The following is a 26011-nucleotide window of genomic DNA, read 5'->3' as shown; positions in this document are numbered from 1 at the left end:
TCTTCAAGGAATATCTGCTAAGTTAATAGTTTGTGTTACACAGTAGCATGAAATAGTCTTACCCATTCTTATTTACATATATTGTGGTCCTTGGAGCTCAACACACTACAACTTTTTGAATAAACAATGGGGATCCTTGAATTTGTATTTTTGTTTGAAATTTACTGGTAAGTGCAAGAAAAGAAATAGTCAGAGTCTCGTAAGCTGGTAGTGGCAAACGGGCGGAGGCCCTGTGGAGTAAAACAGCTATTTCTGTGCCACAGGTCCTTCTCTATAGGGATGTGGTTGCCTAAAGCATCATGCTGCAGTAATTGCATTATGTTCATGGCTGCTTGCTGAACTTATTTACTGGACAATTTCAAATATTATATATATATATATATATATATATATATATATATATATATATATATATATATATATATATATATATATATATATATATATATACACACAGGTAAAAGCCAGTAAATTAGAATATTTTGAAAAAATTGATTTATTTCAGTAATTGCATTCAAAAGGTGTAACTTGTACATTATATTTATTCATTGCACACAGACTGATGCATTCAAATGTTTATTTCATTTAATTTTGATGATTTGAAGTGGCAACAAATGAAAATCCAAAATTCCGTGTGTCACAAAATTAGAATATTACTTAAGGCTAATACAAAAAAGGGATTTTTAGAAATGTTGGCCAACTGAAAAGTATGAAAATGAAAAATATGAGCATGTACAATACTCAATACTTGGTTGGAGCTCCTTTTGCCTCAATTACTGCGTTAATGCGGCGTGGCATGGAGTCGATGAGTTTCTGGCACTGCTCAGGTGTTATGAGAGCCCAGGTTGCTCTGATAGTGGCCTTCAACTCTTCTGCGTTTTTGGGTCTGGCATTCTGCATCTTCCTTTTCACAATACCCCACAGATTTTCTATGGGGCTAAGGTCAGGGGAGTTGGCGGGCCAATTTAGAACAGAAATACCATGGTCCGTAAACCAGGCACGGGTAGATTTTGCGCTGTGTGCAGGCGCCAAGTCCTGTTGGAACTTGAAATCTCCATCTCCATAGAGCAGGTCAGCAGCAGGAAGCATGAAGTGCTCTAAAAGTTGCTGGTAGACGGCTGCGTTGACCCTGGATCTCAGGAAACAGAGTGGACCGACACCAGCAGATGACATGGCACCCCAAACCATCACTGATGGTGGAAACTTTACACTAGACTTCAGGCAACGTGGATCCTGTGCCTCTCCTGTCTTCCTCCAGACTCTGGGACCTCGATTTCCAAAGGAAATGCAAAATTTGCATGGTTGGGTGATGGTTTGGGGTGCCATGTCATCTGCTGGTGTCGGTCCACTTTGTTTCCTGAGATCCAGGGTCAACGCAGCCGTCTACCAGCAAGTTTTAGAGCACTTCATGCTTCCTGCTGCTGACCTGCTCTATGGAGATGGAGATTTCAAGTTCCAACAGGACTTGGCGCCTGCACACAGCGCAAAATCTACCCGTGCCTGGTTTACGGACCATGGTATTTCTGTTCTAAATTGGCCCGCCAACTCCCCTGACCTTAGCCCCATAGAAAATCTGTGGGGTATTGTGAAAAGGAAGATGCAGAATGCCAGACCCAAAAACGCAGAAGAGTTGAAGGCCACTATCAGAGCAACCTGGGCTCTCATAACACCTGAGCAGTGCCAGAAACTCATCGACTCCATGCCACGCCGCATTAACGCAGTAATTGAGGCAAAAGGAGCTCCAACCAAGTATTGAGTATTGTACATGCTCATATTTTTCATTTTCATACTTTTCAGTTGGCCAACATTTCTAAAAATCCCTTTTTTGTATTAGCCTTAAGTAATATTCTAATTTTGTGACACACGGAATTTTGGATTTTCATTTGTTGCCACTTCAAATCATCAAAATTAAATGAAATAAACATTTGAATGCATCAGTCTGTGTGCAATGAATAAATATAATGTACAAGTTACACCTTTTGAATGCAATTACTGAAATAAATCAAGTTTTTCAAAATATTCTAATTTACTGGCTTTTACCTGTATATATATAATGAACAGGCAAATTGGGAACAGGTGGGTGCCATGATTGGGTATAAAAGTAGATTCCATGAAATGCTCAGTCATTCACAAACAAGGCTGGGGCGAGGGTCACCACTTTGTCAACAAATGTGTGAGCAAATTGTTAAACAGTTTAAGAAAAACCTTTCTCAACCAGCTATTGCAAGGAATTTAGGGATTTCACCATCTACGCTCCGTAATATCATCAAAAGATTCATATAATCTGGAGAAATCACTGCACGTAAGCCGCTAAACCCGTGACCTTCGATCCCTCAGGCTGTACTGCATCAACAAGCGACATCAATGTGTAAAGGATATCACCACACGGGCTCAGGAACACTTCAGAAACCCACTGTCAGTAACTGCAGCTGGTCGATACATCTGTAAATGCAAGTTAAAAATCTCCTATGCAAGGCGAAAACCGTTTATCAACATTACCCAGAAACGCCATCGGCTTCGCTGGGCCTGAGCTCATCTAAGATGAACTGATACAAAGTGGAAAAGTGTTTTGTGGTCTGACGAGTCCACATTTCAAATTGATTTTGGAAATTGTGGACGTCGTGTCCTCTGGACCAAAGAGGAAAAGAACCATCCGGATTGTTATAGGCGCAAAGTTGAAAAGCCAGCATGTGTGATGGTATGGGGGTGTATTAGTGCCCAAGACATGGGTAACTTACACATCTGTGAAGGCGCCATTAATGCTGAAAGGTACATACAGGTTTTGGAGCAACATATGTTGCCATCCAAGCAATGTTACCATGGACGCCCCTGCTTATTTCAGCAAGACAATGCCAAGCCACGTGTTACATCAACGTGGCTTCATAGTAAAAGAGTGCGGGTACTAGACTGGCCTGCCTGTATAGTCCAGACCTGTCTCCCATTGAAAATGTGTGGCGCATTATGAAGCCTAAAATAGCACAACGGAGACCCCCGGACTGTTGAACAACTTAAGCTGTACATCAAGCAAGAATGGGAAAGAATTCCACCTGAGAAGCTTCAAAAATGTGTCTCCTCAGTTCCCAAACGTTTACTGAGTGTTGTTAAAAGGAAAGGCCATGTAACACAGTGGTGAACATGCCCTTTCCCAACTACTTTGGCACGTGTTGCAGCCATGAAATTCTAAGTTAATTATTATTTGCAAAAAAAAAAAAAGTTTATGAGTTTGAACATCAAATATGTTGTCTTTGTAGTGCATTCAATGACATATTGTCATGATCTGTGGTCGGATCATGTTTTGTTTAGTTATGTTCTGTTAGTTTTGGACTCCTTTTAGTGCCTGTTTGTGCACCTTCTGAGTTTAGTCACCATGGTTACTTAAGATTTTCACCTGCCTCTGATGTTTGGGACACACCTGGGTCTAATCAAGAGACTACAATTTTAAGCCTGCCTTTTCCGGTCACTGGTCGTGGCTTCATTGTTTGCTTCATGCAAGCTGTCAGCGTAAAGTTTTGTGCTTTCAAGTCCATGCTAAGTGTTAGCTTCTTTCTTCCCCAGCCTATGCTAAGTCTTAGCTTCCCGTCTTTTAGGCACGCTTGCCTTTTTCTTGTTTTGCCTGTGTTTTTGTAAGTTGGATGACTTATGTTCAATAAATCATTCCTAACTTCACGTCTTGGTCCGGAGCCGTCAGTTTTGCATCTTGGGAGAACAACCGCGCAGCAAGCGTAAACCCACACCTGACAAATATGGCTTGAAAAGGATTTGCAAATCATTGTATTCCGTTTATATTTACATCTAACACCATTTCCCAACTCATATGGAAACGGGGTTTGTGTGTGTGTGTGTGTGTGTGTGTGTGTGTGTGTGTGTGTGTGTGTGTGTGTGTGTGTGTGTGTGTGCGTATCTTTAAATTCAACATGGATACAGGATTTGTCATCAGGAATATCTTTAAATTCCACATGGATACAGGATTTGTCATCAGGAATATCTTTAAATTCCACATGGATACAGGATTTGTCATCAGGAATATCTTTAAATTCCACATGGATACAGGATTTGTCATCAGGAATATCTTTGAATTCAACATGGATACAGGATTTGTCATAAGGAATATCTTTAAATTCAACATGGATACAGGATTTGTCATCAGGAATATCTTTAAATTCAACATTAATACAGGATTTGTCATCAGGAATATCTTTAAATTCAACATGGATACAGGATTTGTCATCAGGAATATCTTTAAATTCCACATGGATACAGGATTTGTCATCAGGAATATCTTTACATTCAACATGGATACAGGATTTGTCATCAGGAATATCTTTAAATTCAACATTAATACAGGATTTGTCATCAGGAATATCTTTAAATTCAACATGGATACAGGATTTGTCATCAGGAATATCTTTAAATTCAACATTAATACAGGATTTGTCATCAGGAATATCTTTAAATTCAACATGGATACAGGATTTGTCATCAGGAATATCTTTAAATTCCACATGGATACAGAATGTGAATGTCTGGACTACTTGATGAGACTCTCCATCACAGCAAAGTCAGCGTTTCAAACAATTCCTGTAAGTATTCCACCTTGTGATAGTGACATCATTCACCTCTTCATTCCTAACAGACGTAACATGCATGCAGCATATTTTGTTCTTCTTTTTTAGAACTTTTTTATTGTTTTAGAGTATTTTCCTCTTCATCGCTAGACGTTGTTGACATGGCCATCTTGGATCTGTGCGGCTACCTGATTGGTGGAATGTGAAGCACGTGACAAAAAGGTCACCTCTTGAGACGAATATATTGTTACGCCAAGCAAGAAATAGTCCCGACTTTAAACACTCATTTAAAAAATTGCCTGGATGTCCAGTGGAGAACTTTTTTTTTCTCATTGAAAAGCAAAATATCTTTTTTAAGAAGCAACAATGATTTAGTGGCCAGACATGAGAACCACATGACACCAAACACGGCTTCACCTTACGGCCTATTATTACATATTTTGATTGATGTCAGCCATTGTGGTTTTCTTTATTTGATTGTATTTTTGACTTCCTCTTATAACACAGTATCTACTGAAATGTTGAATGTATAAAACATCATTGTTTAGCAAAATGTACCATGTGTATGTTCAATTGTACAGCTTGCTATTCACTTATTTGGAAGCCTTTTTTTCATTTTCTTTGTTTCATGGTTTCAATTCAAATGAAAGTATACCAATGCTAAAATACTTGTCTCAAATGTTAGGTATATGTATTAATGTCCATTTGTGAGAGAGATTCTGTTTCCAGAATGAATGTAAACACATTTACAAGACAAAACAGCTGCATAAGATTTTCGTTTTTTGGTTAATTCCTATTTTTATACATTTATGGCTCTAAAAAAAAAAACCCGCCAAAATCACTCTCTAGCCACTTTTTCCTGGTTCACCTTTTGGCCTACTGGCGTTCATATCCAGTTAGGCAGGATGTCTTGCTTGTTTTGTTTATTTCTTGTTTTATCCTTTTTTATTAATTTATTACATTTTAGTATTTTAGATGATATATTCTGCAGTTCTATTTAAGGTATATTTTACTATTATATTGTATTCATCCTTCTATGTTACCATGTTAAAGGCCTACTGAAAGCCACTACTACCGACCACGCAGTCTGATAGTTTATACATCAATGATGAAATCTTAACATTGCAACACATGCCAATACGGCCGGGTTAACTTATAAAGTGCAATTTTAAATTTCCTGCGAAATATCCTGCTGAAAACGTCTCGGTATGGGACAGCATGGTGGCCAGCTATTAAGTCGTCTGTTTACATCGCAAAATTCCACAGTATTCTGGACATCTGTGTTTGTGAATGTTTTACAATTTGTTTAATGAACAATGGAGACAGCAAAGAAGAAAGCTGTAGGTGGGAAGCGGTGTATTAGCGCCCGACTGCAGCAACACAAACACGTACCGGCTACGTTGTAGCCGGTGTTTCATTGTTTACATTCCCGAACGATGACAGTCAAGCTTTACCATTGGCTTGTGGAGAACTGGGACAACAGAGACTCTTACCAGGAGGACTTTGAGTTGGATACACATTGGCCTGTGGAGAACTAGGACAACAGAGACTCTTACCAGGAGGACCTTGAGTTGGATACACATTGGCCTGTGGAGAACTGGGACAACAGAGACTCTTACCAGGAGGACTTTGAGTTGGATACACATTGGCCTGTGGAGAACTAGGACAACAGAGACTCTTACCAGGAGGACCTTGAGTTTGATACACATTGGCCTGTGGAGAACTGGGACAACAGAGACTCTTACCAGGAGGACTTTGAGTTGGATACACATTGGCCTGTGGAGAACTAGGACAACAGAGACTCTTACCAGGAGGACCTTGAGTTGGATACACATTGGCCTGTGGAGAACTGGGACAACAGAGACTCTTACCAGGAGGACTTTGAGTTGGATACACATTGGCCTGTGGAGAACTAGGACAACAGAGACTCTTACCAGGAGGACCTTGAGTTTGATACACATTGGCCTGTGGAGAACTGGGACAACAGAGACTCTTACCAGGAGGACTTTGAGTTGGATACACATTGGCCTGTGGAGAACTGGGACAACATAGACTCTTACCAGGAGGACTTTGAGTTGGAGACACATTGGCCTGTGGAGAACTGGGACAACAGAGACTCTTACCAGGAGGACTTTGAGTTGGAGACACATTGGCCTGTGGAGAACTGGGACAACAGAGACCCTTACCAGGAGGACTTTGAGTTGGAGACACATTGGCCTGTGGAGAACTGGGACAACATAGACTCTTACCAGGAGGACTTTGAGTTGGATACACATTGGCCTGTGGAGAACTAGGACAACAGAGACTCTTACCAGGATGACTTTGAGTTGGATACACATTGGCCTGTGGAGAACTGGGACAACAGAGACTCTTACCAGGAGGACTTTGAGTTGGAGACACATTGGCCTGTGGAGAACTGGGACAACATAGACTCTTACCAGGAGGACTTTGAGTTGGATACACATTGGCCTGTGGAGAACTGGGACAACATAGACTCTTACCAGGAGGACTTTGAGTTGGAGACACATTGGCCTGTGGAGAACTGGGACAACATAGACTCTTACCAGGAGGACTTTGAGTTGGAGACACATTGGCCTGTGGAGAACTGGGACAACAGAGACACTTACCAGGAGGACTTTGAGTTGGAGACACATTGGCCTGTGGAGAACTGGGACAACAGAGACTCTTACCAGGAGGACTTTGAGTTGGATACACATTGGCCTGTGGAGAACTGGGACAACAGAGACTCTTACCAGGAGGACTTTGAGTTGGAGACACATTGGCCTGTGGAGAACTGGGACAACAGAGACTCTTACCAGGAGGACTTTGAGTTGGAGACACATTGGCCTGTGGAGAACTGGGACAACAGAGACTCTTACCAGGAGGACTTTGAGTTGGAGACACATTGGCCTGTGGAGAACTGGGACAACAGAGACTCTTACCAGGAGGACTTTGAGTTGGAGACACATTGGCCTGTGGAGAACTGGGACAACATAGACTCTTACCAGGAGGACTTTGAGTTGGATACACATTGGCCTGTGGAGAACTGGGACAACATAGACTCTTACCAGGAGGACTTTGAGTTGGAGACACATTGGCCTGTGGAGAACTGGGACAACATAGACTCTTACCAGGAGGACTTTGAGTTGGAGACACATTGGCCTGTGGAGAACTGGGACAACAGAGACCCTTACCAGGAGGACTTTGAGTTGGAGACACATTGGCCTGTGGAGAACTGGGACAACAGAGACTCTTACCAGGAGGACTTTGAGTTGGATACACATTGGCCTGTGGAGAACTGGGACAACAGAGACTCTTACCAGGAGGACTTTGAGTTGAATACACATTGGTCTGTGGAGAACTGGGACAACAGAGACTCTTACCAGGAGGACTTTGAGTTGGAGACACATTGGCCTGTGGAGAATTGGGACAACAGAGACTCTTACCAGGAGGACTTTGAGTTGGAGACACATTGGCCTGTGGAGAACTGGGACAACATAGACTCTTACCAGGAGGACTTTGAGTTGGATACACATTGGCCTGTGGAGAACTGGGACAACAGAGACTCTTACCAGGAGGACTTTGAGTTGGATACACATTGGCCTGTGGAGAACTGGGACAACAGAGACTCTTACCAGGAGGACTTTGAGTTGGAGACACATTGGCCTGTGGAGAACTGGGACAACAGAGACTCTTACCAGGAGGACTTTGAGTTGGAGACACATTGGCCTGTGGAGAACTGGGACAACATAGACTCTTACCAGGAGGACTTTGAGTTGGATAAGCGCTACCAAGAGTACGCAGCTGCGGCTTCCAAATATTTGATCGCTTGCCTATGCGTGCGTGCCGCTATGAGCATGTCACGTACGTAACTTTGGGGAAATACATGTGCTGTATGAACTTTGGGGAGGTGAACGGTACTTTGGGCTGTGGGATTGAGTGTGTTGTGCAGGTGTTTGAGTTGTATTGGCGGGTTATATGGACGGGAGGGGGGAGGTGTTTGTTGTGCGGGATTAATTTGTGGCATATTAAATATAAGCCTGGTTGTGTTGTGGCTAATAGAGTATAAATAATTATTGTGTTTATTTACTGTTTTAGTCATTCCCAGCTGAATATCAGGTCCCACCCGCCTCTCACAGCATCTTCCCTATCTGAATCGCTCTCACTGCCCTCTAGTCCTTCACTCTCACTTTCCTCATCTACAAATCTTTCATCCTCGCTCAAATTAATGGGGCAATCGTCGCTTTCTCGGTCCGAATCGCTCACGCTGCTGGTGGCCATGATTGTAAACAATGTGCAGATGTGAGGAGCTCCACAACCTGTGACGTCACGCTACTCGTCTGCTACTTCCGGTACAGGCAAGGCTTTTTTATCAGCGACCAAAAGTTGCGAACTTCATCGTCATTGTTCTCTACTAAATCCTTTCAGCAAAAATATGGCAATATCGCGAAATGATCAAGTATGACAAATAGAATGGACCTGCTATCCCCGTTTAAATAAGAACATTTCATTTCAGTAGGCCTTTAATGTGACACTATGTGCACCTTATGTCTTATGTCTGTACAGCACTTTGGCCAACTGAGCTTGTTTTAAATGTGACATATAAATAAATACACTCAACTCAACTCAACACATCATTGAGTGGCATTTAGTTTGTTTTTACACTGGGGGGGACCAGACAAGCATTTAGTTTTTACACTGGGGGGGACCAGACAAGCATTTTCTTTTTACACTGGGGGGGACCAGACAAGCATTTAGTTTTTACACTGGGGGGGACCAGACAAGCTCTGCTTCTTCCACTCATGTTGGACGCTTGATCACTTGAGCAAAAGTTGTGCTTGTAAAGTTTTGACATGTTCCAAATAAATACATTGAAAGTGAACATTAATAATAACATTTTAAAGTAATTTTTGGTTGTATGCCAACTTTGCGGAGCAGCTCTTCACAGCATCACCTCGCTAGTTAGCTTAACGTTAGCATCTTCCATGTTACATCATAACGATGTTGAATAAATGTGTTTGTGTGCCTTACTGTTACACCGCGGTGAGGGAAGTCTTGTCTTGGTTTTTTCTGTCTTGTGATTTACATGTTTTATTTTGAAAAGCAACTCCTCTTGTTTCAGATCACGGGTCCTTCCTCTTGTGTCACCAGTCTGACGTCATTCCGGACCCTTGATTGTTTCCACCTGTTTCCCATTACCCTCATGTTCTTTATAAACCCAAGCCTCCCCTTGTTCTGTGCCAGATTGTCTCGAGCTTTCGTGCCTGTCTTGCGTTCCATGTCCCTGTTCATGTCCATGCCTTGCCTTGTCTCATGTCTACGTCCTTGCTCCCAGAATATCCCACGCTGTAATTTTGAATTAACTTTTTTCCTCCCTCAGAGCGACTTTTGTTATCCTACCTTTTTTTACCGCAGTGGTGAGTTATAATTTTTCCTTAAAGATTTTTTCCTCAAAGTTTGTTGAGTGATTTTTTGTTTACATTGATTAGAGTAGTTAAGTTTTATAGTCTTTATTTTCTTCCTCCTGTTGGAGCGTTTAGAGTTAAAGTTTTTTGATAACAGATACGGTGCTAATTATATCGTCCTTATTTTTGTATTCCCTCCCTTTTGGAGTGATTTTCGGTTTTTCCCTTTTGGAACATTTTGTCGATAGTATTTTTCTATTTCATAGTATTAGAATTTACTCGGCTCTGGAGGCTTAAAGAGTTTTTTCAAAATAAAAGCTTTATTTGGAATCACCTCTCTGCATCTGAGTCCCTTCCTACGTCCAAGCCTGACACTTACAGACGGACTTGTTATTGGCTAACATATATACACATCATTTGTGCTACATCTTTTTACTTTATTAGTACATTAACCTCCAGTCTTCACACAGTGAGCGTAGAAATGAGTTTAACATTGGGGGGACATCAATTTATATCCCAAAATAATGTTAGGACAAATAAATGATTACACAGTATCAGTACCAGTCTATGTTAAGCATTTTATGTAGCATTCCCATTTTACACTTTTTAGTCAACTCTTGTGAAATATCCACTGTCATGTTACTCTTTACAGTTTATTAATTAGTCAATTAATAAAATATTTACTGAGTCCTGCTGCTGTTTCGCTATTTTTGTGGTGTCATTTTTCTAGCTGTTAAGAGAAGTATTTGATTTTAAATATATAAATAATCCTCCATATTGGCAGCCATAGTGATTCATTTATTCAGCAGAGCATTAAAACTTGGATCTGACAAAAAGTAAACACAAATGTTTTCTTCCTTGCTGATAAAACATGATAGCAACATGCATCTGCTAGCTCATGATCGCCCCCACTCCTCAGTGTGGCGAGTTGGAGTACTACAAGAAGCACTCTCATACAGTGCTTAAATCTGTATTTTTAGTCTTATTATCAAGGAATAATGAGGTCACACTTATATTAAAACATTAATGCTAAGGTTTCGTCCAGTAGTGGCCCGGTGATGATGATGATGATGATGATGATGAGGATGAGGATGTATCTGTGCAAGTGAACAATTGGATCCACAAGGGACAACAACCCTTTCCACAGACTACACACACACATCAGAAATATAAATGTTAGAAGCCTACAACAATATATGTGAAGAAGACTTTAGGATTAAAAGTGAAGATGTGAGGTGAAATAAGTACAAATGCAGCAATAAAAACAAGCAACTCCACTCACGATGGCTCTAAAGTTCAGTGATGTGTTGCTAACTTCAGCATTTTTCTTCTTTGTTGATGTTTTGCAGTAGTTAACATCCATGATGTAACAATGCTGCTAATCTACCAGAGTCCACATTTTGTTAACCATTTTATTCATTCATACTTTTAGTTGGATAATAATATCAATAAAATGCAATCAAAAAAATGTGTGATTTTATAAGACACAAAAAAAAACACATTTAAATAAGATGCCATCTCTTTAAACAATGAGAAAATAAAATAAAATAGTAGCTACATATATAATATTCAATACATGCACACAACTTAAAAAGTATCTACAGGACAACATATAAGACTAGAAGATGAGAAGCACTACATACAACATCAAATATACATTCTTATTAAACATGCTGTGTTTTTAAACTACATTTAGCACAATCACTGTTTAAGTGTTTTCACATCCCTGCAGCTTCCATGACTGTTACACACTTGTGTTTACGTAACTGCTTCTTAGACCTGAACCTTTTAACACACACAGTGCAACTAAACGGTTTCTCTCCAGTGTGTGTTCTCATGTGTGTGGTCATGCGTTGCTTTGTGGAGAAACTCTTCTTACAAACAGAGCAAGTAAAAGGTTTATCACCAGTGTGTGTTATCATGTGCAATATCATTTACCTCTTAGAGTTAAATCTTTTAGCACAAGCTGAGCAAGCAAACGGTTTTTCTCCAGTGTGTGTTCTCATGTGTGTGGTCATGACTTGCTTTCTGGAGAAACTCTTCTTACAAACAGAGCAACTAAACGGTTTCTCACCTGTATGTGTTCTCATGTGTGTGGTCATGTTAAGCTTTGTGAAGAAGCTCTTCTTACAAACAGAGCAAGTAAAAGGTTTCTCTCCAGTGTGTGTTCTCATCTGTGAGGTGATGTTAAGCTTTGTGAAGAAACTCTTCTTACAAACAGAGCAACTAAACGGTTTCTCTCAAGTATGTATTCTCATGTGTGTGGTTACGTAATGTTTTGTGGAGAAACTCTTGTTACAAACAGAGCAAGTAAAAGGTTTCTCTCCAGTATGTATTCTCATGTGTCTTGTAACATTACTCTTCAGTCTAAATGATTTCCCACATTCAGAGCAGTCAACGTGTTTGTTGTTAGTGTGATGTCTCGTATCACCTTTAGAGTCATTTTAACTCTCCAAAGGTTTTTGGATGTGGGCACTGTGATCAGAAGCTGAGCAAGCTAAAGGTTTCTCTCCAGCGTGTGTTCTCATGTGTAAGGTCATGTCACACTTTCTGGAGTAACTCTTCTTACAAACAGAGCAAGTAAAAGGTTTCTCTCCAGTATGCATTCTCATGTGCCTTATACAATGACTCTTCTGCCTAAATGATTTCCCACATACAGAGCAGTCAAAGTGTTTGTTGTTAGTGTGATATCTCGTATCACCTTTAGAGTCATTTTTACTCTCCAAAGATTTTTGGATGTGGTCACTGTGATTAGAAGCTGAGCAAGCAAAAGGGTTCTCTCCAGTGTGTGTTCTCATGTGTGTGATCATGTATTTCTTTCTGGAGAAACTCTTCTTACAAACAGAGCAAGTAAAAGGTTTCTCTCCAGTATGGATTCTCATGTGTGTGGTCACGTAATGTTTTGTGGAGAAACTCTTCTTACAAACAGAGCAAGTAAAAGGTTTCTCTCCAGTATGTATTCTCATGTGTCTTGTAAAATGACTCTTCCGTCTAAATGATTTCCCACATTCAGAGCAGTCAAAGTGTTTGTTGTTAGTGTGATGTCTCGTATCACCATTAGAGTCATTTTTACTCTCCAAAGGTTTTTGGATGTGGTCACTGTGATCAGAAGAGTGTGACATCATGTGGTCCATGTCTGACAGTGGAGCAAAGATGCTGTCTGGTTCTGACTTGATATCTTCACAATGCTCTCCATCAGCTTCTGTGATGTGTTGACTTACAAGCTCCGCCCCTCTGTTCTCCTCACTTTGACTGTGATGAAGCTGTGAGGACTGAGCTTCATCTTCATCGTTAGCCTCCACCAACCTTTGAAGCTGCTCCCACAGTTCCTCCTCTTCCTCTTTAATGTGTGGGGGCTCCAGCTCCTTCTGTCCCACACTGGAGCTCCACTCCTGCTGCTTGGAGGGAATCTCTTCTTGACTCTCTGCTGACACCCGCTGGACGTCTGCAGAACAAATGAGGTGTTACTGTATTTTACTTTGCAGCTCTTATGCCAACCATCCACATGATGTGAGGTTGGCCTAATCAAATATATGCATAAAAACTATCATATCTAAATCATTTATAGCTCTTATTACACATCTTACTGGAAGTCTTTTATGGTTGTGGACTTTTATTAACCAACAACAGTACAAACATGAAATATGGTGATGATTGAATAATAGTTAATTAGTTACAGGTCTACTGAAAGTCACTACTACCGACCACGCAGTCTGATAGTTTATACATCAATGATGAAATCTCAACATTGCAACACATGCCAATACGGCCGGGTTAACTTATAAAGTGCAATTTTAAATTTCCTGCGAAATATCCTGCTGAAAACGTCTCGGTATGATGACGTTTGCGCGTGACGTCACAGATTGTAGCGGACATTTTGGGACAGCAAGGTGGCCAGCTATTAAGTCGTCTGTTTTCATCGCAAAATTCCACAGTATTCTGGACATCTGTGTTGGTGAACCGTTTGCAATTTGTTTAATGAACAATGGAGACAGCAAAGAAGAAAGCTGTAGGTGGGAAGCGGTGTATTAGCGCCCGGCTGCAGCAACACAAACACGTAGCAGCTACGTCGTAGCCGGTGTTTCATTGTTTACATTCCCGAACGATGACAGTCAAGCTTTACCATTGGCTTGTGGAGAACTGGGACAACATAGACTCTTACCAGGAGGACTTTGAGTTGGATACACATTGGCCTGTGGAGAACTGGGACAACAGAGACTCTTACCAGGAGGACTTTGAGTTGGATACACATTGGCCTGTGGAGAACTGGGACAACATAGACTCTTACCAGGAGGACTTTGAGTTGGAGACGCGCTACTGTGAATACGCAGCTGCGGCTTCCAAACATTTGATCGCTTGCCCGTACGTGCGTGCCGCTATGTGCATGTCACGTACGTAACTTTGGGGAAATATATGTGCTGTATGAACCTTGGGGAGGTGAACGGTACTTTGGGCTGTGGGATTGAGTGTGTTGTGCAGGTGTTTGATTTGTATTGGTGGGTTATATGGACGGGAGGGGGGAGGTGTTTGTTATGCGGGATTAATTTGTGGACCAGCAGCACGCACAATCATGTGTGCTTACGGACTGTATCCCTTGCAGACTGTATTGATATATATTGATATATAATGTAGGAACCAGAATATTAATAACAGAAAGAAACAACCCTTTTGTGTGAATGAGTGTAAATGGGGAGGGAGGTTTTTTGGGTTGGTGCACTAATTGTAAGTGTATCTTGTGTTTTTTATGTTGATTTAATAAACATAAAAAAAACGATACCGATAATAAAAAAAACGATACCGATATTTTCCGATATTACATTTTAAAGCTTTTATCGGCAGGCTGATATTATCGGACATCTCTAATATATATATATATATATATATATATATATATATATATATATATATATATATATATATATATATATATATATATATATATAATTTAATGTCATCCAGTATTACAGGGTTTCTGTGTAATACTGGATGACATTAAATTATATATATATATATATATATATATATATATATATATATATATATATATATATATATATATATATATATATATATATATATATAATTTAATGTCATCCAGTATTACACAGAAACCCTGCTAAAGCTCTTGAGTTTAAACAAATGTGGACCGATTGATACAAAAACCGACAGTAACAATACCAAGTATAATATCAATATAAGGTCGATACAGTGGTTTGATCGATAATTTGTATTATATATAATTTGTTGATTTTGTTATTGTTTACAAACTCAGGAAATAAGTTTATGGTCACAGGAAGACTTTAAGGGCACAAACCAAATGATTTCATTCAGAGCCATATTTAAATATTACATTGATATTCTAACACCACCATCCTGTGTTTTTGTCTGATTATGATTGCGAACAAAAATTTAATCATTCAATGATCTTGAAACATTTTAAATATCAGTATCCACATTGGTATGACCGATACTGTCCCTGTAACTACTTGGTACTGGATTGATACCTACATTGGTAGTATCAGCCAAAACTAAAGTATCAAACAACAAAACAAGTGATTATTACATTTTAACAAAACAAGTGAATAAGTGATTATTACATTTTAACAAAACAAGTGAATAAGTGATTATTACATTTTAACAAAACAAGTGAATAAGTGATTATTACATTTTAACAAAACAAGTGAATAAGTGATTATTACATTTTAACAGAAGTGTAGATAGAAACATGCTACATTAGAAAGTTCCTAAATAAAAAATATTGTTAATGGAATTATTGAAACATTTCTAGCATGTATTTATGATTTTTACGAGATTTTGATAGAATTTAATACATTCTGAGGCCAGCGTGGCTCGGTTGGTAGGGCGGCCTTGCGAGCAACTCGACGGTTCCAGGTTCGATCCTAGTCACTGCCGTTGTGTCCTTGGGCAAGGTACTTTACCCACCTGCTCCCAGTGCCACCCACACTGGTTTAAATGTAACTTAGATAATGGGTTTCACTATGTAAGTCACTAGAGAAAAGCGTTAAATATATATACTTCACTTCACTTAAAAGGGAACCACACTTTTATTTATTTTGACAATCAACTACACATATATTTTTCTTTTTTATGCATTCTAAATAGTAAATAAATGTGATCCAAAGTCTGCTTACAATATTCTGCCTATAAAGAACTTAAAAACATCCAAACACCTCCATTAAGGTTTCATGTACATGCAGTAGGTATATATGTCATTTAGTAACAGGTGCATTTTTAAAATATGTAATATTTACCTATTTTTGCTCATCCATCCATCCATCCATTTTCTACCCCTTGTCCCTTTATGGGTCGCGCGGGGTGCTGGATTGCTCATTAGCGCATTCATTTCAAAAACGCAACACGAGGTTCGCTTTTTTTTAACAACATCTCTGAATATTACACACTGCTGACTTCATGAGAGCCAACAAACATAATAGAACAGCACTTACTGTACAAGGTCTGCTGTCGCTATGATTCAGACTGATAAAATCTAGTTATATTCCCGTTTAGATGAAAAATGATTCATAATCGTCGCACGGAAAAGGGGGGAGAAGCTAAGCGTCTTTTTGTGTTGTTCGCCATTGCCGGGTCTAAATTGGCTGTCAAATGTTACCAACTTGTCAGAGAACGTCCTCATCCTTCTACTATCCAGGTGAGAGGCACGATTCATGATCTGGAATAATCTTTCACCAGCACCGAGGTGAGGAAGGAGCTCGCCAGTCGGTGATGTCAACATAGACACACAAGCTATAAATAGTTTGTCTGCGTTAGCACTTATAATAACAATATCAGTAATACTTGCTTGCTATTCAAGCCACAAAATGCAAATGGAGTATTATTGGCCCTTTTTGGATGGTTATAGAGGACGTCCCTTTGGCTCTTTTGCAAGTGGACTTTTATTTACATTTATGAGTTACAATGTGATTTTAAAACAATATATATCCACCATCATGTATTTTATAATGATTGTGAACGACAGAAAAAATCCCCCAAAAAGTGCAGTTCCCCTCCAAATTCCAATGATTAGATTTAAGACTTGAAGTGTATGAGCATGAAGTGATGAAGCCTACTTGGATGAGTCTTCTAAGACAAAGTGAACAGTCCAGTTATGATGGATTGAATGCCCTGAGAATAAAATGATATGTGCTTACTTGGACTGTGATGAAGCTGTGAGGACTCAGGTGCTTTGTCTTCATGCTCTTCAGTCTTCACAGAGACAACAGTCAGTGGAAACTTGCTGACATCATCCTCCTCTTCCTCTTTCCTGTGTGGATCCTCATCTTCCTCTTTCATGTGAGGGGGCTGCTGGACGTCTGTTGGGTAAATAAGTAAATAAGATAAAGAGAGAATAGAAATACAAACCCCGTTTCCATATGAGTTGGGAAATTGTGTTAGATGTAAATATAAACGGAATACAATGATTTGCAAATAATTTTCAACCCATATTCAATTGAATATGCTACAAAGACAACATATTTGACGTTCGAACTGATAAACATTTTTTATTTTTTTGCAAATAATCATTAACTTTAGAATTTGATGGCAGCAACACGTGACAAAGAAGTTGTGAAAGGTGGCAATGAATACTGATAAAGTTGAGGAATGCTCATCAAACACTTATTTGGAACATCCCACAGGTGAACAGGCAAATTGGGAACAGGTGGGTGCCATGATTGGGTATAAAAGTAGATTCCATGAAATGCTCAGTCATTCACAAACAAGGATGGGGCGAGGGTCACCACTTTGTCAACAAATGCGTGAGCAAATTGTTGAACAGTTTAAGAAAAACTTTTCTCTACCAGCTATTGCAAGGAATTTAGGGATTTCACCATCTACGGTCCGTAATATCATCAAAGTGTTCAGAGAATCTGGAGAAATCACTGCACGTAAGCAGCTAAGCCTGTGACCTTCGATCCCTCAGGCTGTACTGCATCAACAAGTGACATCAGTGTGTAAAGGATATCACCACATGGGCTCAGGAACACTTCAGAAACCCACTGTCAGTAACTACAGTTGGTCGCTACATCTGTAAGTGCAAGTTAAAACTCTCCTATGCAAGGCGAAAACCGTTTATCAACAACACCCAGAAACATCGTTGGCTTCGCTGGGCCTGAGCTCATCTAAGATGGACTGATACAAAGTGGAAAAGTGTTCTGTGGTATGACGAGTCCACATTTAAAATTGTTTTTGGAAACTGTGGACGTCGTGTCCTCCAGACCAAAGAGGAAAATAACCATCCGGATTGTTATAGGCGCAAAGTTGAAAAGCCAGCATCTGTGATGGTAGGGGGGTGTATTAGTGCCCAAGACATGGGTAACTTACACATCTGTGAAGGCGCCATTAATGCTGAAAGGTACATACAGGTTTTGGAGCAACATATGTTGCCATCCAAGCAACGTTACCATGGACGCCCCTGCTTATTTCAGCAAGACAATGCCAAGCAACGTGTTGTATCAACGTGGCTTCATAGTAAGAGTGCGGGTACTAGACTGGCCTGCCTGTAGTCCAGACCTGTCTCCCATTGAAAATGTGTGGCGCATTATGAAGCCTAAAATAGCACAACGGAGACCCCCGGACTGTTGAACAACTTAAGCTGTACATCAAGCAAGAATAGGAAAGAATTCCACCTGAGAAGCTTAAAAAATGTGTCTCCTCAGTTCCCAAACGTTTACTGAGTGTTGTTAAAAGGAAAAGCCATGTAACACAGTGGTGAACATGCCCTTTCCCATCTACTTTGGCACGTGTTGCAGCCATGAAATTCTAAGTTAATTATTATTTGCACAAAAAAAAAATAAAGTTTATGAGTTTGAACATCAAATATGTTGTCTTTGTAGCATATTCAACTGAATATGGGTTGAAAAAGATTTGCAAATCATTGTATTCCGTTTATATTTACATCTAACACAATTTCCCAACTCATATGGAAACAGGGTTTGTAGTTTTGACTGACACTGTTAACACAATGACATTATTTGTGTTCTTCCGTTAAAAGCGTGTAGCAAAACAACCAATAAAAACACGGGAAATACCTCCTTTTTACCTAAAATGAATTCAAAAGTGGCACAGTGAGAACAAAAACAGACTTGGAAATTTGATGGGGGGCAATTTGAAAAGTTTTTATAAGTACGAGGCAGCATTGATTGAGGCATTCTTAACTTTACACTCACTGATGTGTAAATATTTTATTGTGTATACGGTCTATGACACCTAAACTTTATCTCTAAACTTAACCACAATCTTGTAATGACATAGTCATTACCATCATTTCAATATCATGGAAATAAAAAAATCTAATTCCAAAATCACTTAAATTGTATGTTTTTGTCATCATGCAAAATACTTCTTTGTGGTCATTTTGTTGGCTGGGCCAAAAGGAACTTTTACCAAAACATGTTTTACTATGTGGTGTTTTTATGGGGTATCTCCATCAACAATTCCTCTTTAGGAATTGGAGACCATCTACGACATGCTGAAGGAAAGCCAGTCACCTTTATGCTCTTTTAATTAATTTAAAGCGTTGACTACTTTGGTAACTGAAAATAAATGTTTACTTTCACTTATTGTTGCATGTAAGTCAGAATCAGGAAGTGAAATAATTAGATTTGATTACAGTATAAAATGTTTTTTGGTGAGTGTGTGAGTTTTGTGTAAACATGTTGATGCAGGGGGCAGCACAGTGGAACAGGGGTTAGTGCGTGTGCCTCACAATACAAAGGTCCTGGGCTCGGGATCTTTCTGTGTGGAGTTTGCATGTTCTACCCGTGACTTCTTGGGTTCCCTCCGGGTACTCCGGCTTCCTCCCACCTCCAAAGACATGCACCTGAGGATAGGCCCCTCCCACCTCCAAAGACATACACCTGGGGATAGGCTGATTGGCAACACTAAATGGTCCCTAGTGTGTGAATGTTGTCTGTCTATCTGTGTTGGCCCTGTGATGAGGGGGCAACTTGTCCAGGGTGTACCCCGCCTTCCGCCCGAATGCAACTGAGATAGGCACTAGCACCCCGAACGGGACAAGCAGTAGAAAATGGATGGCCCGATGGATGTTGATACAGGTTTACATCTTCTTGGGGACTGGAACACAGATATGTCCCGAAAGGATGCACCCATTTTTAAAACCTTCACTAAGCTGTGTCACCAACATTGTCTCATTTAGCTCATTAAGCAAACTACCAGGGTGAGTGAGTCCTTTTAAACCTTCATAGACCTCGTTGTTACTTCTGACCAGTCTAAGATCACCACAAGTGGAACTACTGTATGCGGCTTAAGTGATCATTCCATCATTTTCTGTACCCATAAAGAACATAGAACTGAGGCTTATGACCACAAAACAAGTGAAGCTACAATCCTTAAAACCTAGACTAGCAAGGCTATCAATGACAAACTGGCACATTAAGACTCGCCTGGTACTTGCAAGTACACAGGTTTTTGGGTCAATTCCTAACCTCAGAAAAGTAGATAACTTCACAGTCAAAGTGGGTGACAATATTATAACAAACAAAAATGAGATTACCGTATTTTCCGCACTATAAGGCGCACCGGATTATAAGGCGCACCTTCAATGAATTGCCTATTTTAAAACGTTGTTCATATATAAGGCGCACCGCATTATAAGGCGCATAGAATAGACGCTACAGTAGAGGCTGGGGTTACGTTATGCATCCATTAGATGAAGCTGCGCTAAAGGGAATGTCAACAAAACAAATAGTGATTGTACTGACACTTCTACTTGCTGCTCTCTGTTCAACAACTCACTGTTCGACTTTGTCCTCCAACTGTAGCCATCTCGCTTTGTTCCCTCGGAAACTCTGTTTAGTCTTCTTTACTTGGCGCAGGTCATCATGTTGCTTACTCCTCTTACGCACCATTGATTCGTTTATGTTAAATTCTCTCGCTGCTGCTCTATTCCCGTGTTCTACTGCGTGACTGATCGCCTTGAGTTTGAACTCTGTGTCGTAAGTGTGTCTCTTAATAGGAGCCATTTTTCTTCTTCTTCTACGGTAAGCAGCCGCAGACTTCATTTCCCCCCGTAGAAAAAGAAGCGCTTCTTCTTCTACGGTAAGCAGCCGTAGCACACTACTTCTTCTACGGGGGAAAATGAAGTCAGCAGCTTCTTACCGTAGTTGCGAGACCTGTTGTGGCTCAATATTGGTCCATATATAAAGCGCACCGGATTATAGGGCGCACTGTTAGCTTTTAAGGAAATTGGAGGTTTTTAGGTCAGCCTTACAGTGCGGAAAATACGGTACCTATTTTGGCTGCATCGTAGAGACTAATCTCTCCAGTGAAAAAATTACTACTAAGGCAGTCAAATAATCAACTGACGAATTCTGTTCTTACTAGTGTTGTCCTGATACCAATATTTTGGTACCGGGACCTGTACCAAAATGTATTTCGATACTTTTCGGTACTTTTTGATACTTTTCTAAATAGAAAGGACCACAAAAAGTGCATTAATGGCTTCATTTTAACAAAAAAATCTTAGGGTACATTAAACATAAGTTTCTTATTGAAAGTTTGTCCTTAAATAAAATAGTGAACATACTAGACAACTTGTCTTTTAGTAGTAAGTAAACAAACAAAGGCTCCTATTTTAGTCTGCTGACGTATGCAGTAACATATTGTGTCATTTATCTACCTACTATTTTGTCTACATTATTAAGGACAAGTGGTAGAAAATGTATTATTAATCTACTTCTTCATTTACTGTTAATATCTGCTTATTTTCTGTTTTAACATGTGCTATCTACACTTCTGTTAAAATGTAATAATCACTTTATCTTCTGTTGTTTGATACATCACATTAGTTTTGGATGATACCACAAATTTGAGTATCAATCTGATACCAAGTAGTTACAGGATCATACATTGGTCATATTCAAAGTCCTCATGTGTCCAGTGACATATTTACTGACTTTATAAACATAATATATTTTTTTTAAACAAAAGAAGATGTTGTGATGCCAAAAAGTATTGATATAATCATAGAAGTAGTATATTTTACAGGCGGTATAGTACCAAATAGGATTCATTAGTATCGTGGTACTATACGAATGCTGGTATACCGTACATCCCTAGTTCTTACATAGTAGGATCACCCCGCTGGTGGGTAGAAATACACTTAAGACTAACACAAGCACTCATTTAACCCCACTTTGACTACAGAGTTCATGTTTGGTACCGTGATGCCTTAAAAGCCCTGAAAAACAAACTCCAGACAGCCAAAACAAAATGATTGGGCTTCTACTCAACCGTCCATCTCGGGCTCACATTTCCACCAACCATTTCAGAGTACAGCTTCTTGCAGTTGATATGGTGTACAAGATACACCATACCACTAAAATCACCATGTATTGCAACTACCCAGAGGTAGTTGTACAAATCACATTCAACCCAGATTTCTCCGAAAAATTTTTTAAATCATTTTCCTGCTATCCCACGAAAATGTGGAACTCCCTATCAAAAAGAGAATACATTACAGGTACCGGCTACTCGTAACTGGGACTATACAACGCCTTTTGCTTATTGTAAATTATATTTTCATTTATTTTCTTGCCGTATATTTGTATTTTAAATGCTAATTTCTACATAGTAATGTGAGTTAAAAAATATTTTAACTGAAACCATCTCAGGCTTTCTTGTAGCAGCAGGGTTTCCCGCAGCGTTTTGTTGTTAAGGCGACCGCCTTAACAACAAAGAGCCACCGCCTAAACTAACATCTTAACAGGATCTCCAGCCACACGTGAGCATTTAAAGAAACTATTACTGTCCCCAAGCAAACGCATACACTGAGTGTCATACACATGCCAAAATACTGGGGGCGCTGTAGCCTAGGACTTAAGACCATTTTAGCCAATCAGAAACATCCAAAACGTCATTTCTGGAGGCGGCATATAGAAAAAATGGCGGGTCACGGCAACAAAGAATTATATATGTGGACTGACAGAGAAGTAGAGCTACTTTTAAGCATCGTCTTGGAGCTTAAAGTTAACACAACTCAACATAGTGTTGACTGGTAAACTTGCCAGTCCAAGTCTGGTTACATTCTTACCCTATTTTGGAACGGTACGGACTTGGAGGGACATCTGAGGAATTTCCTCATCGGAAAGAGGACATGACAAAAACAACTATCGACACTAAACTGAAAGTGATTTGTGGAAAGTACAGACAAGCAGTGGACGCAGGTGGAAGAAGTAGTTACGCTAGAGTTGTTTTGCTGTACTTCCAACTATGCCAGCAGACCTGGGGCGGTTCTCCATCAACTACATCCATTCCATTTGGAATAGAAACATCAGATATTGACACAAGCTCTCACAGGAGTTGGGATTCTCTATTCACCCTTGACAGCCTGGTCACAGACAAAGATATGCCCAATGATGTACAAGAGCGGCAAGGTTCCAATAGGAACTATCCACAATCTTCTGTGGTGAAAGAGAGAAGAGCTCTACTTCAGGTATGTGGGCGCTAACTTCATTGCTAGTAAGTAATATTGTTAAACGGCAGATAGATGTGGCATCAAAACATTTTTATATGAACTGCACTGCAATTCCAAATGCTCTCAGATGACCACTTTCAACAATGTGGAATCATATTTGTTTGAATATGATCATTGTTTGACAACAGTGTGACAAAAATACTTGCTTTGGAATCAGAAGTCAAGATGGCAAGCATATATTAAAGTTCAGCTGTTTTACATGTATTTAATTAGGCTTGTATTAAAAATGCTTTGCGTAGTTTCTTGTAATAAATAATATTGAGTTAAGTAAAACTGCAGTTGCATTAAATATTTTTTTTTTCTGTCAAAATTAAAATACCTCAAAGTGTTTTATTGACACACATTGTTTCCTGACGATGTTGACGGCCATTTGACATGTTGTAAATAACATGTCACTATCTTACACCTGTGCTAAAGTGGGTTCATTCCAAATAATGTATTCATGACTATTGAATGTCATTTTGGCAAGACACTTCACCCCTTGCTCCTGATGGGTGCTGGTTAGCGCCTTGCATGGCAGCTCCCTCCATCAGTGTGTGAATGTGTGTGTGAATGGGTAAATGTGGAAATACTGTCAAAGCGCTTTGAGTACCTTGAAGATAGAAAAGCGCTATAAAAGTATAACCCATTTATTATTTAGTAAAAATCCTCATAATTTTTTTTTTTTTCACTAGGCAAAACTCGACAGCCACAAGCATGACAGACTAAAAGGAAAACTTCCAATGGAGACAAAGTTGCTGAATGCAGTAGAAGACGACGTCCAGATAAAGAAGAGACTTCTGGACATGATGCAGACATCAGAGAAGACATCGTCTGACAATTTAGACAAACTAACATCAAATTACTAAGTCAAAATATTGACTTACTAATAATGACATACTTAGTATCTCAGGTAACTAGGATTGTTTTGTGTTTTGTTTGTACTTTACGGAAAAAATATGGAGATTTATATCGTATATCGCCATTCTGCAAATGGAGCGGAAAACACAACCAAAAATTGTAGGCTTCTTTATTTCTCTAATATTTTTATTTATTATAATATATTGTTATTTGGTTATTTTTTAATAAACAATGTGTTCAATGTTTTCAGAGTCTGTAGTCTATTGCCCCCCCAGGCTGTGGTGGCAGTGATGAGGTGGAGACGTGATGGTGGCGACAGGCCGCCTATCCCGGGAGACGCCCCCTCCCACCACCTTAACTAACACATTTTCTGGGGGAAACACTGAGCAGTGAATGTGTACCGTGATGAAAGTGTAGCCTTTCTTATGCAAACTCCTCATAACTCCTTCAAAAACAATCACACATTGTTACAAACTGAGAGGAACATCAACCTCAAACTGTCTCGTTTTCATGAAGAATCTAAATGAAAGCATTGCATCATCTCCACAAGACAAACCATCTTCCTATTAAGTTGAAATTAAAGTACCAATGATTGTCACACACACAGTAGGTGTGGCAAAATATTCTCTGCATTTGACCCATCACCCTGGATCATCCCCTGGGAGGTGAGGGGAGCAGTGAGCAGCAGCGGTGGCCGCGCCCGGGAATCATTTTTGGTGATTTCACCCCAAATTCCAACCCTTAATGCTGAGTGCCAAGCAGGGAGGTAATGGCTCACATTTTTATAGTCTTTGGTATGACTCGGCCGGGGTTTGAACTCACAACCTAACCATCTCAGGGCGGACACTCTAACCACTAGATCACTGATTGACCATCTATTGAAGAAAGGTGTTATTAATCATATATTAAGTTAGTAAACACGTGAGAGTAAGAAGTCAACAAACCTGTTCTGTGTAACACAACTTGATGTTTCTTGAAAACAGCATCCAGTAGTCGATTGTTCTCCTCCTTTGTTCTAGAAAGTTCCGCCTCGTATTCTGCTATCGTTCTTTCTAACACTACAAATATTTCTTCAACAGCAGCAGTTAGTCGCTGATCCACCAACGCTCTCAACATGTGTAATGTAGACATTTTCACACAATCACAACACTTTACTCTCACACTTGATCTCTACTTAGCGATGTGTTGATAACTTCTGTTAGCAGCTAACAAGCTAAGCTAACTAGCGAGCTAAGCTAACTAACAATAAACGAGCACGAGAAGCAGCAAAGTGCTTCTAGCACATCGAGACGATTTTATCCTTAAAATAAACACTCAAAGATGTATTTTATACGACGTAAATATTTCAAACTGGAGAACAAATAATAAGACTGACTTATTAGCGTCCTTCTGGCTTCTTTCTGCGTCAATGTGCTTTCACGACAGTTGGCACGCTTGACGTTACAAGACGGTTCTGCTCTCGTCTCTGACTGCTCTGCTCTCGCGAGATGTGTCATGCGCAGAAGACTCAAAGCTTTGTAGTAAATCAGGAGCGTGATCACTTTTTGATTTTCTACATTTATTTTGCATTATTGACTTTGTTAAAATTGTTGTTTGTAATAAAATGATTATTTTTTTTATTTTGTAGTAATTGTTTCAATAACTAAAATTATGTATATATTGTTATATTATTCACCAATAAAACGATA

The 26011-nt window shown here is 39.6% G+C and overlaps 1 protein-coding gene across 1 annotated transcript; it reads right to left on the bottom strand.

The window, feature by feature from the left end:
- Positions 1-4711: 4711 nt before the first annotated feature.
- On the bottom strand, positions 4712-25732 carry LOC140680188 (uncharacterized). Its single transcript, XM_072916576.1, has 4 exons — positions 25268-25732; positions 17140-17301; positions 12544-13415; positions 4712-4753 (listed from the first exon to the last, which is right to left on the bottom strand). The coding sequence occupies exons 1-4, from the start codon at positions 25452-25454 to the stop codon at positions 4712-4714; spliced, it is 1263 nt and encodes a 420-aa protein (XP_072772677.1). The 5' UTR covers positions 25455-25732.
- Between the last annotated feature and the right edge of the window lie 279 nt (positions 25733-26011).

Source organism: Nerophis lumbriciformis, linkage group LG28 (assembly GCF_033978685.3).
Source record: "Nerophis lumbriciformis linkage group LG28, RoL_Nlum_v2.1, whole genome shotgun sequence".
In the NCBI taxonomy this organism is placed as follows: Eukaryota; Metazoa; Chordata; class Actinopteri; order Syngnathiformes; family Syngnathidae; genus Nerophis; species Nerophis lumbriciformis.
This window is presented reverse-complemented; position numbering and strand designations above follow the sequence as displayed.